The sequence below is a fragment of the Chelonia mydas genome, chromosome 28 (assembly GCF_015237465.2).
Source record: "Chelonia mydas isolate rCheMyd1 chromosome 28, rCheMyd1.pri.v2, whole genome shotgun sequence".
Classification (NCBI taxonomy): Eukaryota; Metazoa; Chordata; order Testudines; family Cheloniidae; genus Chelonia; species Chelonia mydas.
This window is the reverse complement of record NC_051268.2, coordinates 7,523,657-7,542,152: the sequence shown is the minus strand read 5'-3', so window position 1 is coordinate 7,542,152 and position 18,496 is coordinate 7,523,657. Positions and strand designations below refer to the sequence as shown.

Below are 18,496 nucleotides of genomic sequence, written 5' to 3'. Positions count from 1 at the left end.
CTTGAGAATTCATGGGACACGTGTCAGAAAACAATGTTCTATTATTTTAACCCCAGGCCATTTTAAGGCAGTAAAACACCAGGGCCAGCTCCCAAGTTGCTCAAAGGTGCTGGACACTCTGCCTTTGGGGGATTTAACAGTCCCCATCCCTCCTGTGAGCACACAGGGCCAGACACTCATCAAACGGCCTCCTAAAACACTGCAACGGTACTTCCATGTCCCAGACAGTGAAGACTCCAGACAGTGGGTAAGTCCCCCTAGAGATGCTTCTTTCTGGCAGAGAGAGGACCAGAGACTAGGAGAGCTGGAAGAGGGGAGCATTGGCTGGTGGGATGCAGCACAGTGAGGAAGAAGAGGGAGCGCAGAGGCCCCAGAATGCCGTATGTCAGAGATATTGTATGTCAGGAAAGCACATTTTGAGGAAATAGGGACTCTAGTGAGTCGGGGGTAATGGAAGGGAGTACGAATATCCCTCAGCGTGTGGACAGCTCCAGTGAATTAGATTCTATCATTGACCCCTTTAATTCCTTTGGGAAAGGAGAAAGAAGCATCAGGCCATGTGCGGCCCATAATGATTAACAGGTTGAGAACCTCGGGGCTAGGAGATGCAGAGAGGTGCCTGGACGCTTGCTGGCCCTCGTCTGCCTCGTGTCACTGCTGAGCGTTGCAGGTTGTGCCCAGGAAGGAGCACAAGGATGTGGTCTCACCTCGGGCATGGTCAGCCGTCGGGTGGCAGACATGCTCGGGGCTCCAGGGCTCAGCGAGGGGGAGTGAAGGAATGACTCAGAAGGAATCCTTAGGGAGCGGGTGAAGGGCTGGTAACCGTTGTCCGCTGGCGTGTGCGTGTGTCTCTCTCTCCATACGCTGCACCAGCCCCGCACAGATCGCTGGCCCAGCAGAGCCCAGTAGCACTACCCAGAAAGACCACAGGCTCCGTTCAGTGACGAAGGCGCTCGGAGAGGTTTACTGCCATCTGTCCGCACACCCTTGTCTTACTCGGGGTCGGTGTGTTCCTGACCCATCTCCCAGGAACGTGTTCAGATGAATATCTAGTACCTCGCAGTGCCTGTGTTTTATGCCTTGGCCAAGTTCCTGCATCAGACTGTAAACTCGTAAGCAAGCACCTGCTTCGTGACGGGGCCTGACTTTGGTTTATAGGACGGGCTTTCGCTGAACTTCCGGCCTTGCACCAGGCCCAGTGCTCCAGGCACTTTCTACTACAGGAACACGAACACTTTGCACGTCTGTGACCGAGTGTGTGGAACAGGCTGAGTGTTTGAGCGAAGGCAGCTTCCGTTCCCCATGTCAGACACGAGCCCAGGTTTTACCTCCGCAACGAGAAGGTGTGAGACTTTGTGCTATTCGGCGCCTGGGCTCTGTTCCCAGTGTTGTGGGGCAGGGCACAGGGCTGGGGTGTGCGTCACTGGCATGTTGGGGCGATGCTGAGACAGGGCAGAGTTAAGGTTACATTGTGGGGGTGACGTGAACCTTAACTCCTCATTTCCGCCTTCCAAGAACCGCGGGGGCGGGAATCCTTACCGAGCGAGGTCACAGTCTCATAGGTCTCCTGCATGACGTCTCTGTAGAGGGCTCTCTGAGCGGGGTCCAGCAGAGCCCACTCCCCCTTGGTGAAATACACGGCCACCGCCTCGAAGGACACCGGCCCCTGAAAGAGCAATAGCCCCCCACTCGGTACCTGCTGCCCCAGTCACAGCCCCACTAGTCACCGGGGAGCAGGGCCAACTCAATGCAAACCCTGGGAGGCTCACAGTCAGCAAAGTCCCACCCCCAGCCCGCTCAGAGCAGCCAGGAGGCATCGGGGTGAGGGGAGAAAGAGAGAGAAAGGGAAAGAGGGGTCTTCACATTTCTCACACTCCTACTAGCCAGAGGCCAACACAGGAGACGGAGCCCCCAGCAACGTCCAAGGACGTTCTCCCCGTAGGAATCCCCGTGGCCAGCAGCTGGAAGGGGGGGAAGGGGGCAGCTCCCCTTATCCTCACTGGTGGGTGCCCCCTTCATAGCAGTCTCTCTGTGAGGGGGTGTCCACCCCACACATGCCCTGTGGGGGTTACCGTGGGCCAGAAGGGGCCAGTTCACCATATGGGCTGCACCTGGAGGCAAGCCAGGGATGATAAAGCCTAACCGCAGCTGGGAGAGGGGCTGGCAAGGAGCCTAAGCCAGGAAGAGGTCTGCGGTCCCTCCCTGGAGGGAGAGGGAGCTGGCCAGGGACAAGTACGAGAGCCAGGGGAAGGGTGAAGCCTGGGGTCCCGGCCGGCACTGGGGGGTCCAACAGGAGACTGCGAAGGGTGAAGGAGCTGGGGGGGAAGAGAGGAAGCTCTGGAGGGAAACCAGGGCTAGACAAGGAGACAGAGGCAGGGTAGGAAGGAGCCCAGGGACACAGCACCAGGGTCCTACGCTGAGCAGACCTGGGTTGCTGGTCAGAGGCCCACGGGCTAGAAGCCAGACCAGCAGGATAAGTGGGGTCCCCTAGCAGCCACGGGGACAACCCTGGCCCCCTCCTTTTATCCACCCTGGGTGTTTCCTGCCCTCTCCCACCTCCAGACCAAACTCCCCACAAGTTTCTCCCTCCTGGGGAGTTACTGCTCCTCTCCTCGACCAGGATCCCTACCTGAGGGGGCTCCATGGCCCCTGTTTCCGCTCCCCGTCCCCGGGGAGGCTGGGACCAGCCGGAGCAAGGCATGGCCGGGGCTCGGCAGCCTGGGGGGGGGAAGGGGGGGCAGTCAGAGCAGGGTTGAGTTCACGTCACAGCACAGTTCCCCCCCAGGGGCTTTTCCCCGCAGACAAACCTTGTAGCTGGGGCCAGGCTGAGAAAACGCTTGGTCCCGTTTTTATTCCCCGGCCCCAGCCCCCTCCCAGCAGCACGAAACTGAGGGAGATTTTGAAACTCTCCCAGTGACACAGACTCCGACCCAAAGGGCAGAAGAGAGCAGAACCGCAGGAGTCCTTTGGGGGGATTCCCCAGGGCCGCCCACACCCCAGCGGGGGGAATAGGGAGAGGAGGGAACTGGCTTCTCCTCTTTCTGCCCCTCACCTTGTTCACCGGGAAGGGAATCTGCCCAGAGATGCTGCAACCAATGTCTCTGGGCAGGTTCGAGTCCTGGGAGTCTCTTTCCCCGTCTCTCCCCTTCCCCCCGGCCCTTCTCCCTCCCGCTCTGGCTGGGAGAGTCTGATCTGTCGGCTCCCTCCGGCTGGACCAGCTCCTGCTGTTGTTAACAGGAGGGGAAATGGGGGGCCGGAGGGGCTGCAGGTGACTGTGCCTGTCCCCAGCCCTTTCCCTGAGGCCTCTCTGAATTATCTGGAGCCTGGCTCAGGAATTGACGTTGGCAGAGCCTGGGGCTGCCCGAGGGGTCTAGGACCAACGGGCAGGGGTGGCAGCAGGTTCTTCCCGGTGGGGGGAAATGGGGTGCAAAGGTGAGCGAGACAGAAAATTGGGGGTGGGGGGTCCTGCACTATACATCTTGTGGGCCCACCTTTATTTTCTTAACCATAAGCACTTAAACGTGTGTGTTCTCGATGTTCTGCTCCAAAGGTGAATAAAAAGATATACAGGCAGATGAGTTTTAAACGTAGACTAGCAGGGTTGGCAGGGACCTCAGGAGGTGTCTAGTCCAACCCCCTGCTCAAAGCAGGGCTAATCCCCAACTCCCCCGATCCCTAAATGGCCCCCTCCGGGATTGAACTCACAACCCTGGGTTTAGCAGGCCAATGCTCAAACCACTGAGCTCTCCCTCCCCCAGCTTCAGCTCTGGCACCTCACTGTTGTGACCCTGATTCCCAGAAAATCAACAGGAAAAAACCTAAGGCAATAAATAAATGAACAAACAAATGCGAACTTAGGGGGAAACCTACTGGTTAAATCATAGTAACAGCTAATTACTTAAAATCAGAGAACGTCCCTGGATGCTATTTTAAAATTAGTCGTTTACACATGACCACACCTCCCCATTCTCCGATCGGTGTGCAAGGGAACACCCCACCTCCCCCCGTTGCTCGAGCCGTTCAAGTCGGAGCCGTTTCGGCCGGGGGAGGGCGTCTGAACGGGCCTGCCCGGGTCATGGCTGGCCCGTCTCAGAAGCCGCTGGGGCTGTGACTGGAGGCCGGACCAGACGCTCTCCGGCCTTTGTTCGGCTGCGCCATGAGCATGAAAGTCCTGGATCCTTCGCCATATCTCCAGGTCCCCCCCGGTGTGCGGGTGGGGGGCGGGGGGGGGTCCAGTAGGTTGTACGTACCAGCCCCTATCGCTGCCAGCAGCAGCAGACAATTAAGGGTGCCAGCCCCATACCAGGCCACCCTCACTTCTGCGTCACGTCTGACCTTTGCATTGGGAGTGGTGGCTATGGGGGCGGGGGGCTGAGGTGAATTTTGGGGAGGGGCTATCCCGCCCCAGCCACCCCAGTGCCCTTCCAGTCAGCTGGAGACGGCCCGCACCTTGGCCAGCGCCGAGGAAGCTTTAGTTAAGGTCACTCCCCAGCACAGACCCTGCTCAGCGCCGGCTCCCCGATCGGCAGCGTCTGAACCAGGAAGCTGAACCCCAATATCCTGAGCGGAGAGAGAGAGAAGCTTTCCCTGCTTAGCAACAACCAGAGCTAAGGACTCACCCCCACACACCCCCCCGCCGCCCCCAGGGGCAGCTGCTGATCTCATTCACTCCCATGTTAATCCGGAGTCACTCCTTGTCCTTCCTCGCGGTGACTCTGGATTAACACGCGTCTCACTGAGACAAGAAACGTGGCTCGGGAGGGATGAGGCCAGAATCCTTTTCAACAGCTGATTGCAGAGGTGTGGGGGGGGGGGGGAGGGTTGAATCCTCTTCCCACCTCCCTACATCTGGGATAAGAACTCAGGGAAACAATTTCCCCCCCACAGCCCAAACTTCCTGCAGCCGTGAAGGGGGGAGAGAAGCAAAACCTGGGGGGATTTGCTATCACTGTTTGACAAATAGACAGAAAGTTACCGCCAGCCCCTGCCGGCCACCCACAGCGGCAGAGGGAGCCCTGGGGGATGCTTCCTGAACAGTTGAATGCAGGGCACAAAGAAGACCAAATAGTTAAGAAATTTCCAGGCCCTGTCACTGGCAGGCAATGGCCACCGATCCACCCCAGAGGTGGCTGCATCTCAGGGCTGGGGGGAAGGAACCGCTCATGGAGGCCATTCGTCGCAGGGTTTGGGGATAGTTCTGGTCATAATCACCGAGACCAAGGCCAGAAAGGACCAGATCATCTGGTCTGGTTTCAGAGTAACAGCCGTGTTAGTCTGTATTCGCAAAAAGAAAAGGAGTACTTGTGGCACCTTAGAGACTAACCAATTTATTTGACCATAAGCTTTCGTGAGCTACAGCTCACTTCATCGGATGGTCTGGTTTCCTGTGTCTCACAGGACTCTGTAGCTAATAGCTTGAATATGTAGATGTGACTTGGTAAAAGCTAAGCAGGGTGGCACTCCAGGGGTGTGGACGGACAGGTCTGTATCACAGATGAGTGTGAATTTGGAGTACGGGTAAGATAAGGCTGTAAAGATAGTCCTGCTGGCTTAAGGCCTGTAAGATCCGGAGAAAGAAAAGGAGGACTTGTGGCACCTTAGAGACGAACCAATTTATTTCAGCATAAGCTTTCGTGAGCTACAGCTCGCTTCATCGGATGCATTATGCAAGGCACTGAATTTAGCCGTATGGAATGGAAATCTATCAACTTCATGAAAAAACTCATAGGAATGCATCCGATGAAGTGAGCTGTATCTCACGAAAGCTTATGCTCAAATAAATGGGTTAGTCTCTAAGGTGCCACAAGTCCTCCTGTTCTTTTTGCAGATACAGACTAACACGGCTGCTCCTCTGAAACCTGTCATTATGCAAGATCCGGAGCTTAGCCGGACAAGGCCTTAGGCCCAAGATGTGTTGACATGATCCATTACCCAAGCAATGACCCTGCCCCCGTACATTGCAGTGTTACAGGAAAAATCTGTTAATTGCTGACGCTTAGGAAAACCTGCCACAGCGCACCCGTTAACACCGCAATCACGGTCACGACTATTTTGGGGAATCCTAAAATAGCCACAAGTTACCTTAGTAACTGATTGACGTCAATGTTAACGAGGGTAAGAGGAACTAAAGAATTTGCCTATGGCAAATGGGCACCCCACATTCAGTGGGGTGTGGAAATACAGATAAGGAAAAGGGGGTGATGCCCTTACACATACGTATCAGCCTTAGTGGGCGTAAACACCCAGCTTGTGCCTGGCGGGGGGGGGGGGGTGGTGGAGGACACGTCGGGGAACGTCCAACAGACGACCACCTGACGATCCCCTTACCCATTCCAGCGTTCCCCAAGGGGACGTGAGTGGGAAGCTATCGATGCTGGACGTTACGTACTTTCCCTCCATCTTCGGTTACGTTCCTATGCTTTGGCCTTTCTTTGTCTGCTCGGGGAAGTGACGAACAAACAGACGCGGGGTAACCTGTGATTGTATCCCCTCTAAGAGTGGTTCCTCGTGTCCCTCCAGCTAGTGATATGCACAGCAGTGGTTTTCACCCTGCCCCAATGGGGAGGCCAAATCCTTATCGCAAATCACTGCTGTTTGAAATGCCAGTTCGTTATTCCCGTCAATCAAACGAGGCCACACAACCAACACCGCCCAGCACCCGCACATTAAACCCAACAGCCAAAAATTAGACCCAAGGGCAACAGCCCGAGGGAGACGAGACGATTCTCTGCCCCCCAGGCCTGGGGCACCGGCAGGGGCAGGGAAAGAGTTAAGTGAGAGAGATGCAGACAGACAATCCTGGCAAGTTACCCGGACCCCACGCTGCAGACCCAGGGGACCTCCCCCCTCCACCAAGGTGCCAATCTCACCTGGGGGGAAATGTCTTCCCGACCCCACAGATGGCAAACCATTTACACCCAGAGCACGTGAGCAAGCACCAGCCAGCCTGAGAGAGAGAAAGCTCGGAGCCACGGCAGGGCACTGGCCCTCCCTGTCCAGTGTCCCGTCTCCAGCCATGGCCGAATCGGACGCTTCAGTGGAAAGAGATGAAAAATAAACCCCCCACAAACTACAGTGTGCGTGTTCCTGACCCCGCAGCTGGCCGATAAAGCTCTGAAAGCGGGAGCTTTTAGGGACACCAGACATGAACTGGAAGGGAGCCGGGGGGCTGCCGAGCCCTGCCCCCATGGTCACAAGCAATTCCAATCACGCGTCACCCTCGGAAATGGGTCCAAATCTCTCTTAAAACAAACTGAGTTGTTTGCCCACGGAGGGGAGTGAACCCTCATCCCATGGCATCTGGGGGAAAGGGTCCCGCCGACTTTCCCGTTAGCCCCTAGGAGACACCGTTCCCCTTAACACGGGGCAGCCCCTAGCTTTGGTGTGTAGTAAATATGGGGCCAGCCACTTTCCTCAGTAAACATTTTAGCTGAGACAGAGGGGAAACAATGATTCTCAAATGAGGGGAAAGGTGATTATGGGGGAATTTATCCCCCTGGCAATTTCCAATATAGAGAATGACTCAGGGCAATCAAAGGAAAAGTTATGGCAATTAAACAGGGGGACACACGCCCAGACATGAAGGGGACTTTTAATTCATATTTCATAATTACATAGAAAAAAGCAAAGTATCCATGTTCAGTACGGAAAGAGAGAAGGCTGGAAATCTCAGGAATTTGCAATGAATTGCCACAAATTTAAGAGCAAAGTGGGAAAACGGGGGAGGGACTTTAGATCATTGGTTGATAATAGGTAAAGAGGCAAAATTTGAGTAAATTTCTTATCAATATTTTATAAAACAGAGAGAAAAAGACCAACATTTGGAAGGATTTTATATCAGTATTTAAAAATGTGAAAAAAGGGCAAAATCTGAGATTTAATGTTAACATTTTGTAATTAGAGAGATGGAAAAATCTCAGGGCCTATTCAAATAGTAACATAAAACTGGAGAGAAGGGGGTAGGGGGGAATTGTAGGGTAGATCTCTGTGATGCTGGGAAACCCCCAGCGACCGCTGGCTGAGGGCCCACCACACAGGCCTGACACACTCATTGCTCCAACACACCATTGTCATGATCGGTATCTAAAAGGTGCCCCGTAAGGCATCATCTGTAAACTGACGACACGCTGCTCCCAAATCGGTGTGTGCTGTTTGCATGGGTTGTGTGCAAGGAATTATAGAGATGCGCCGGAATTAGGTTCTTGAAATGTGTTTGGCAAGCCGTGCACGTACCCGGCCTACCCTACACAAGGGAACATGCATTTACTTGACTGACCAGCTTGGTCACAGGCAGAGGACAATGAAAGCAGCGTGGATAAAAATCAATGGTGGGGTTTTTTTTAAAATTTAAAAAAAAACAGATTTTTTTTGATAAATGCTTTTTGAGGAAAAAACCTATCTAAAGATAGTTTTCATTAAGATACATTATAGCTCAAAAATACCTCATCATGGAATAAGGATTATAAATTCTAATTCTACAGTATGAGACAATATATTCATGTAATGTTTAAGAAAAGTTTTGTAAATGAGTTCCAATAGTTCACGGATTAGGGACCCAATCTTATGGGGCTCCAGGGGCTTCTGTATAGATTATTTAGGTTAATCTTTTTATCGACCCAATGGGACTCAGTGCTCCGTCTAGAAGATACCATCAGAGACGCTTAGCTTTGCAGTTCTCAAACTGTGGATTTTTGTCTCCAGAGGTAACATGCTTGTTAACACCAAAAATCTTTTTAAACAAATGAATAATGTATAGAGGTAAGAAATAACAGACCTCAACTCTATTGTCCCTCTGCAAATTTGTGTTCACAGAGACAATCCCTTACCTCTCTGCAAAAGTGAAAAGTTTCAAAAAGGTCAATGTATAGAAGATTGTTGGGGGTGGAATAGATCTGGACAAGGAGAAGAAGTCTGGAGACAAATGTGAGAAGTGAGGGACATATGCTTGTTTTGTTAAAATATTATATGTTTGCTGTTGAAGAAAAATATCCAGAATACTTAAGGTTGTTGTTTTAGTTAAATAAAACAATTTAAATGTCTATCTGGTGATGTTCTCCTCCTAATGCAGCGTGGCAAGAAAATCCTACAAATATTAATGGTTAACCTGTTGAATTGGAGATAGCTCACCTCCCAATGACTTCATAAATATCTGCTTCCATTACGTTCGGTAAATGAAATAACCAAACATTCATTTTCTGATATAGCTGTAAAACTCATCTGAAAAGTTTTGAAAATAAATCACTGTTTAAAAATGCATAGCGTGTACCTTCTAAAAATGAAACCTACATCTCTCTCTGAGTTGTGAAGAATATGTATTAAGGTTATAACAACCAACAAGAATGCACTTTTATGTAGAAAACCTGATTAAATCGAGTCTTCCTGACTAGTGATTTAAATCATGATTTGAATCCCATTTGATTTAAATCAAATCCACCCTGATAGTAACATAAAACTGGAGAGAAGGGGGTAGGGGGGAATTGTAGGGTAGATCTCTGTGATGCTGGGAAACCCGCAGCAACCGCTGGCTGAGGGCCCACCACACAGGCCTGACACACTCATTGCTCCAACACACCAGTGTCATGATTGGTATCTAAAAGGTGCCCCGTAAGGCATCAGCTGTAAACTGATGACACGCTGGTCCCAAATCAGTGTGTGCTGTTTGCATGGGTTGTGTGCAAGGAATTATAGAGATGCGCCGGAATTAGGTTCTTGAAATGTGTTCGGCAACCCATGCACGTACCCGGCCTACCCTACACAAGGGCATTTACTTGACTGAGCAGCTTGGTCACAGGCAGAGGACAAGTACATTGGCAGAGATGATAAACAAAGCGAGCAAGCCGAGGAGAGAAGCAATTTACAGTCCCGAGGGGAGATGGAATTTGCACCCCTCAGAAGCTTTCTAGGCTCTTGAAACACAGACAAGGAACTTTGGGTAAGAGAAAGGGGATGAAAGGACATCTGAGTTATCTGTCAGGCAGGGGACAATACGATACAGCACCGTTTGAGACTGTGAAAAATGTATCGTCTTGGCCTGGAAGGCCAGAGTAGTTGGAAACCGACTGCAGGTGAGAAACCTGCTTAGACAACACTTGTAACTTGCTGAAATTCAGTTTTAGTCTCTAGAAAACTTGTTTTGTCTGTCGCCCTACGGGTCTTCTTTTCTTGCCTAATATCACTTAAGGCAAGGTTTGGACTGGCAGAGACCTGAAAAGTTGGCTGGCAAGGCAAAGTAGCGGGTGTGTCAGGGAGTGGAGACACAACATCACCGTGGCATGAAGGAATGAGCCACCCTCCTACCCCGAGAGAGCCTGCCTCAAAACAGGAAAACACACTGACAGCACCTGTAATGGTCACCTACCCCTCCACACTAGGACCCAGGTGGGGGATCAGCAAACAGTTGCAATGCAGACTCGATGGGGAGCACAGCCTGAAAGAAACCTTTCCCCAGCCCCCTCTGTTGGCCTTCAAACAACCGCCCCAGTCTTGTCAAGCCCATCCTCAGATCTAGATTCCCACAGACCAGCACCCACCAACTCACCCTGCCAGGACAACTGACGCAAACCCTGCAGACGTATCCGCACTGCAGAGACGATCAATATTCCCCACACCAAGATCCATGGGTCCTACACAGGCCTATCACAACATGCGGTGGACTCCAACAGAAACGCCCCAACAGAAACTACGTCTGGCTTCACCCACAGTCGTATGCTCTTGCATGAACTCACACAGAAAAATAATGAAAGACAAAGACACCCTATCCTCTGTGGAGCAAAAACTTCTCACAAAATGCTCCCTCAATATCTTGCCTCTCAGTCCTCATCCTCAAAAGAAACCTGCAAAACACCTTCAAAAGACGAGCCTGGGAGCTTAAAGTCATAATTTTGCTAGATATTAAAAAATCGCGGTCTCAAAAAAAAAAGAGAGAGAAGACGCTGGTTATAGGTCTCATGAGAACCACCTGTAATCCACGAATTCTCCCATGAGTGCAGAGGTACTAACTGTCCTCTTCAGTTTGAACAGTTTCTGGCAACATGGGTTAATTTCTTATGCTTAACCATCTGTTTCACTCCGAGTATCTTCCCCAGACCTGAAGAAGAGCTCTGTGGAAATCAAAAGCTTGTCTCTCTCACCAATGGAAATTAGTCCAATGAAAGAGATCACCTCACCCACCTGGCCTCTCAGGGTACTTTATCGCAATCCTTGAGAACAGGAGAGAAAACAGGTCAAAACCTAAAAGTCTGAAAACATAAGATAAAAACACCAAGATCAGAGGGATAATAATAATTAGAGGGAAAAGTGGGAAAGTTTGAAAAGTTTGAAAGTTACCTGATTGTACAATAAACAAACGGAAAGGAACAGTTCCCCTCCACCCCTGCCATTCCCATGGGCAGCAGGGAGCCCTTTGTGAAGGTGTTTTAAGGAGGCCGGGGGTGGGGAGGGGGGGTATAGGCCCCCTGGCAGTGGGGAGGGGGCAGCAGGATGGGAGGGGCAGGGGACAGGCAGCTGGTGGCTGTGGGGAGCTGCACTGGGCAGATGGGGGGCAGCCCCTGGGCCTGGTTACTCCACTGAGAACAGTGGCTTCTCCCTTCCCCTCCTGCGTCCCTCCCAGGCCCTGTTGCTGGCGGAGACCGGCCGCCCCGTCCCACCCCAGAGCCAGCCGCGTCTCCAGGCTCCCCTAAGCTGCTCCCACTAACCCCCTTCCAGTTCGGGGGAATGACTCGGGGCGACGATTTCCCACCCGAACAAGGACGATTGGCTGCAGATAAAATGGGTGGGGAAATAGCTCACAACCGAGACTTTAAACTGTGACCTTTGGGAATTAGAAAATGGGGCAAAATCGGGGGACGATAGAGACAGGGACAATCATTGGAGGGGGGGGGCGGGATCTACATGGATTTTATCCCCATATTTTATAATTGGAGGGGAATTTGAGACTGAAGTGACAAACCCAGAGAGAAACCCCCCTCCCCCCCCATCTCCGGCCTGTCCAGAGCCAGGTCCATTCCCCCCCCCCCCCCCCCGTTCACACGGTCTGTCCTCTCCCTCCATCTCTGGCTCATTTTTCATCCCTCCCTTCCCCTGCACCCCCAGACACACGAAGGGGAACCCCACTGGGGCCCGGTCTCTTGCCCCATCTGACCCCCCACCCCCGTGCGTCTGGGGCAGCCCCTGGCTGGAGCCGGGGGCGGGGGGGGGGAAGCAGCGGGGTCACTGGTGTGAACGCAGCTCGGGGCCCGCCCCAGGTGCGGGAACAACCCGGGGGCCGGTTCCCAGGGGCGGGGGGACCTGGGCCCCCTTGTGCAGAGGCGTCTCCCCCCCCAGCCCTTGGTTAATTACCTGCAGGCTCCGGCCCGAGGCTGCCCAGGGGGCTGGTCCCAGCTGGGGAACATCCCCCCCGGCCGGGCAGGGAGGGGTCAATGACGCCCCCCCAGCACAGACCCCATGGGGGGGTGCAGCACCTTGTATTGCCCAGCCCGGAGCTGCCGCAGGATTTTCCTGCCTCCGCCCCCAGCTGCTCCAGCCCCTTCCCGGGGCTCCCGCAAACACCCGCCCTGGCGGCCGCGTTTGCAAACAGCCGGGGGGGGTGGGGGGGGCGTTATTTCCCCTCTCAGAGGACGGGGCATCTTAGCACCCGCTTCCCAGGGCTGGGTCCTGAAAGGCCCCAGGGCACCCCAATGCCCGGACACTGGCTGTCCCTTCCTGTCCGCCGGATCACCCCAAACCCCCGGGTCACACACCGGGGTGGCCCCTTTTGTGGGGTGAGGTGTCTGCATGAAGTCTCCCAGCCGGTCACACACCTGCCCCCCCTCCCCGCCCCAGCCCGCTGCTGGGGTTCCCTGCCCCCCCCCGGGCACTAAGATACTTTGACTCCCTCTGTTCACTTTGTCAAATGTCGTTTGCAGGACTCTCGGCACCTCACCCTTGAGCCTTGGCCAGCGCCCTGCCGCGGGGTGTCGCTGGGCTGTCTACACTTGTATTGGACTAGCAAAGACTCGTGAGAAAATAGCGGCTCGAAGTTTTGGCCGTGACCTCTGTGTTTCTAATAGAGCACGTCCTGGCTTCTCATTGTGATTTTTGAATTCGGAATTTTTCATTCTACATTTTAATTCTTATTTTTATGGCACACGTCGAGTCTGTTGGATCAGGTCACTTCCCCTCTGACTGATTTCCTGGCCTGGTGTCAAAATTTCATTTGCATTTGATGCACCAATGTGGGTTGCCTCTCCCGGCTGTTACTTTGCCTTTCAATCCGGCCCTTCCTGCTTTTCCACGTCACTGCTTGTGTGTGGGACTTGGTTCCCAAATATTCACTAAGGCCCGTGTACGATCTCCTATTAAATCCTTCTCAAAGGCAAAAATACACGGTGATTTCTACTGAACAGAAGATCGGCCGTACTGCGTCAGACCAAGGGTCCAGCTAGCCCAGTGTCCTGGCTTCCAAGAGTGGCCAGGGCCAAGTGCCCCAGAGGGAATGAACAGACCAAGGCAATTATCAAGCGATCCACCCCATCGTCCACTCTCAGCTTCTGGCAGTCAGAGGCTTAGGGACATCCAGAGAATGAGGATACTTCCCTGGCCATCCTGGCTAATAGCTATTGAGGGGCCTAGCCTCCAGTAACTTCTCATTCTTTTTTGAACCCATTTATAGTTTTGGCCTTCACAACCTAATGAACACACATCTACAACCTAGGGTGACCAGATGTCCTGATTTTATAGGGACAGTCCTGATTTTTGGGTCTTTTTCTTATATAGGCTCTTATTACCCCCTGTCCCGATTTTTCACACTTGCTGTCTGGTCATCCTACTACAACCCCAAGATTGCTTGATAACCACAAGAGTTCAAAATGTCATGATTTGTACACCCTCAAGTCATGAACTTATAAAAAAAAGAGAAATAAATGATATCAGTTTCTTTTTATGCAGCTCTTTGCCCAGATCCACAAACGTAGGAGCCTAATACCTGAGTGAGTCTTGGCCTAGCCTCGTATTTTCCCTGTTACCTGTCCTGAACAATTCATACACTTCAGGCCATATCTACACGACAGACTTACGTTAACTCAGGTTACGTGCCTATGCCTACTTGACTCCTTGGGGGAGTGTAGTCACCAGGAGCATTTGCACTGATGCAGAATGTGGTGCATTGTGGGTAGGTATCCCACCATGCAACTCGCCACCGTCCACTGCACTGTATTTTGGAAAATTTTAGCAACGCATGCCAGGGCCCAAACGGGTTGCAGAGGAGCGACTGGGAGCATGGGATCAACTTCCCATAATGCAATGTTCACCGTCCCATCATTTTATACATCTCCCATAATTTTCACACCTTTTTCCCTAAGTCCCACAGACCTGCGTGACCCTCCTCGCTGGCTGCCATCTCTAAGAGCAGCGTGGAGCCCACACAGCTCTGCCTTAGTGTTACGAGCGTTGCGAGCCCAGGCCGCACGATCCTGCAGTATTTTCAGAGCCGCGAGAAGAGATGTGGGAGAGATGATGATTCTGTGCAGAACAGACTGCTGGGGGACACAGCGACAACCAATTCGAGCTTGTCACCGGTCAGTCAGAGACCTCGACTAAATACAAGTGGAACAGATCTGGTCATCAAAAGTAGTTAATATTCCATGTTATGCGGCCGGCGAGCACCCCTCTCATCGATGGTGAGTTAGTGGGTTACAGATGGTTGTCTCTTACAACTCCGGGTAAAGGGAACTGGAGCGAGGACTCAGATCCTTTTGCTGTCCAGTTTCACCAGGGCAGTGCAAAAGCCAGGAAAGTTCCCCACAATAGCGGGACCATTGGCCCCCCTTCCATAATTGGCGTCACGAACAGTATCCTAACCGAAGGATCCACTCGATTGATTGCGTTCTGGTGGCACTGTCTGGTTGAGAACCCTACAATGGCTGGAATTGAAAAAACTACGGGCCCAGTTTGCTGAACTTCAGTTCAAATTATTGGACAATGCTGAGGCATTATGACAAGCTAGACCTGAGCAGGGAAAAGTTTTATCTTTGGCCAAGGTGGTGACAGACCAGCTGCTGCAGCTAAGAAGCCTCTTACAATTTATGCTCCAGGAGACTGGAAGATATCTGAGCTCAGCGGCTTCCCAGCAAAGCCAGGGGACATCACGAGAGAGGAATGGATTAGAAGCGGATGGAGACAAAGTGCCCCTGGGAACCAGACTCAAGGAATTCAGTGAGTGGACGCAGAATCCAGCCGGGGCCATTTGGATCGCTGCATGCATCCTCCAGGAGAGATTGAGCCAGGTCTCACAATGCAGATATGGGCCTGAAAGAGCAGTCAGTGCTGGGGCTCCAGGATGACTCCCTCTGCCATGAAGTGAAGAGGAGGTTGAAGGAAAAGCTCATTAAGAAGTTCCATGAACTCGTGCAAGCTGCCATTATATGGTCCTCAGAAGAGGAAGTTCCCATGGAAATCCTCGGAAAGGCCTAACGAAACTGCTTATGAATGTTTTGAAGGAGAATAAAATAAAGCTCCAGGACGGCCGTGGCCAAGGCTATGACAACCGTGCGCACGTGAAGGGAAGAAACAGTGGCATCCAGGCGAGGATCTGAATACAAGAGCTTTCTTCGTGCCTTGTGGCTGCCCTTCCCGTCCTGTTCTCAGCACCAGCTATCAGGTGGCAGATCCTCATGGACAATGTTACAAATCTGACTGTGAGGCCGCCAAGCCACGCTCGCTGGGAAAGCCGCATTGACAGCGAAAGGCCAGTGGGGTGTCAAGTGACTGAGGTTTACGACGCCCTGATGGAACTGGTGCCGTCGAGTAAAGCCGAGGCCAGAATCCAAAACCTGGCAAAGCAGGTCACTGGCTTCAAACGGTCTGGTCTCCGTTATGGTTTGGCATGATAGACGGTTCCAAGTAAATGTTGTAAGCAAGGCATTAGACTCAGTCGATGGACTTCACGACCACTACTACTTTGAGGAGAAGCTGCCTTGATTTCGCTGTGGCCTACAGAGACCACAGATTTGAAGATGCCACCCCTGCTGCCAAAGAAACGGTGGAAAACTTAGGAGTTGAGCCTGTCTTCAGGGAAACTCGTATTCATTGGAAGAAGAGACCGTTTGGTTATGATGGGTAGAGATGAGATGATGGGAAGCTCAGAAGAAAAATTCAAGAGGGTTTTGTTTTTTTTTGTTCTCTTGTTGACACGGCTCAAGTGTCCATTGAAGAAAGGTTCGGACAAATGAGGCACCCCAAAAGGGCCTGGGAGGTTTTGTCTGACCTTAATAACCTGCCGGCGGACAGGAAAACATTCTTCAATAATTGTACAGGCCTTCACCGGATGCTGACACATGGGGAACGCTCGGACGTCAATGATAAAGACCCCTATGTCGAACTGGACAACATCCGTCACATTTTGAAGCACGGGGAGCTCTCTCCACTCCAGGTTCTCCACTTCGCTCACGGCGCGGAGCTGAAGGACGCTTTTCCTAATGGGTGGAGAGCTCTGAGGCTTCTGCTCACACTGCCGGTCGCAGTCGCGAGTGGTGAGTGCCGCTTTTTAAAGCTCAGGCTCCTTAAAACATATCTTTGATCGACGATGGCTGATGAGAGACTGACATCGCTTGCTATTTTACTGCTTGGAAATGCCATTGGCCAGTCTTTGGAGCTCTCCGACACCGTGTTTCAGGTCGCAAGGGCAAAGGCGAGAAAAGCGGCCTTTTGAACGAAAGGACTAGGGCAGGGTTTCTCAGACTTCATTGCCCTGAGACCCCCTTCTGACTACAAAAATTACTACAAGACCCCAGAAAGGGAACCAAAGCCTGAGCCCCCTCGCCCTGAGGGTGTGGGGGGTGCCGAAGCTTGAGGGCTTCATCCCCGGGCGGTGGGGCTTGGACTTTGGCTTGAGCCCTGGGCCCCAGCGAGTTTAACGACAGCCCTGGCGACTCCATTAAAATGGGGTCCCGACCCACAGTTTGAGAATCACTGGACTCGGGTTAACAGTCTAACCCTGCCACCTACTCGAACATTATTTAATATTGGTCCACCCCAGTGTTGGTGCCCCGTTCCATGTCCGGATGTTAACACATTCCAGTTATTCTTATAATTTAAAAGTTTCTAGACACTTAGAAGACTTTTTTTTATTTGCTTATCTATGGCATGAATAAATACAGAGTTACAGATCCTGGCGTGCAAACGTATCACCTTATATGACAGGGATAAACCACGCATGCAGATTGTGCCTCGACGTTGTGACGTGGGCTAAGAATTATAACATTCAAAAACCAGTCGGAGAACACGTCAGTCTCTCTGGTCACTCCATTACAGACCCAAAAGTGGCAATTCTTCAACAAAAAAACCTTCAAACACAGACTCCAAGGAGAGACTGCCGAATTGGAATTAATTTGCAAACTGGACACCATTAACTTAGGCTTGAATAAAGACTGGGAGTGGATGGGTCATTACACAAAGTAAAACTATTTTTAAGGCCCAGCTTGACAAAGCCCCGGCTGGGATGATTTATCTGGGGATTGGTCCTGCTTTGAGCAGGGGGTGGGACTAGATACCTCCTGAGGTCCCTTCCAACCCTGATCTTCTCTGATTCTATGATTCCCCATGTTTATTCCCCCCTCCCCAGCCCCCCAGCTGTTCCTCAGACGTCCTTGTCAACGGCTGGAAATGGCCCACCTTGATTATCACTACAAAAGGTTTTTTTTCTCTCCTGCTGGTAATAGCTCACCTTACCCGATCACTCTGGTTACAGTATGTATGGTAACACCCATTGTTTCATGTTCTCTGTGCATATAAATCTCCCCACTGTATTTTCCACAGTATGCATCGGATGAAGTGAGCTGTAGCTCCCGAAAGCTTATGCTCAAATAAATTGGTTCGTCTCTAAGGTGCCACAAGTCCTCCTTTTCTTTTTGCAAAGAAAATTGTTTCTGTCTGAAATTGCGGAGGAGGGAAATGAAAGAGCCACACGGTGGCACCATAAATTAAGGAACGAGCGTAAAGGCCTCAGAAGGGCTCCCTGGGGGAACTGAATTACTCCGTTCCCCTGGGACGAAAGAGACCCTGGGTCCTTCCAAGGAGACACTGGGGTTTTCGCCCACGAGAGCTGACGCCCGAATAAGTTTGTTCGTCTCTAAGGTGCCACAAGGCCGCCCCGTTGTTGTTGCGGGTACAGACTAACACGGCTGCCGCTCTGAAACTTGGGAAATCACGATATTACGTCAGACCTGGGTGGGGGGGTCCGGCTTCTTTCTCTCTCTGCAACAAAGGGACCTTGATTCCCGGGAAGGGAGAAAAGGCCTGGAGCTGCGGTGAGTGGCATGCTGGGGTCCCCTGGGTAGGGTGATCACAGCTCAGGGTTTTCTGGACATTGCCTCTCTCTTGAGCCCCTGTCCGGGGGGGGTTTTCAGGGTGTAATTTTTGGGCAGCTCAGCAAGGGCCCCGATTGGTCCCCGTCCCGACGGCTCCCTCCCTGGCATCTGCACTTGATTGGTCCGCAGCTCCCAGAGAGATGCCCTGCTCCCAG

General features: G+C 52.2%; 3 protein-coding genes across 4 annotated transcripts in view; 1 reads left to right on the top strand and 2 right to left on the bottom strand.

Annotated features, from left to right (window-relative positions):
- The window catches only part of LOC102934530 (zinc finger protein OZF), a 1,287,564-nt gene that overhangs the window by 485,142 nt on the left and 783,926 nt on the right, over positions 1-18,496 (top strand).
- LOC102930400 (zinc finger protein 501) overlaps positions 1-18,496 on the bottom strand; it is a 1,110,025-nt gene that overhangs the window by 457,259 nt on the left and 634,270 nt on the right. The gene's annotated exons all lie outside the window — the stretch shown is intronic.
- Positions 1-18,496, bottom strand: part of LOC102937091 (zinc finger protein 135) — a 426,373-nt gene that overhangs the window by 391,374 nt on the left and 16,503 nt on the right. Inside the window, exons 2-3 of the mRNA XM_043537066.1 lie at positions 2,630-2,718; positions 1,540-1,666 (exon numbers count right to left, since the gene is read on the bottom strand). Of these exons, the coding sequence (XP_043393001.1) occupies positions 1,540-1,666; positions 2,630-2,718 (216 nt within the window). The remainder of the gene's footprint in view (positions 1-1,539; positions 1,667-2,629; positions 2,719-18,496) is intronic.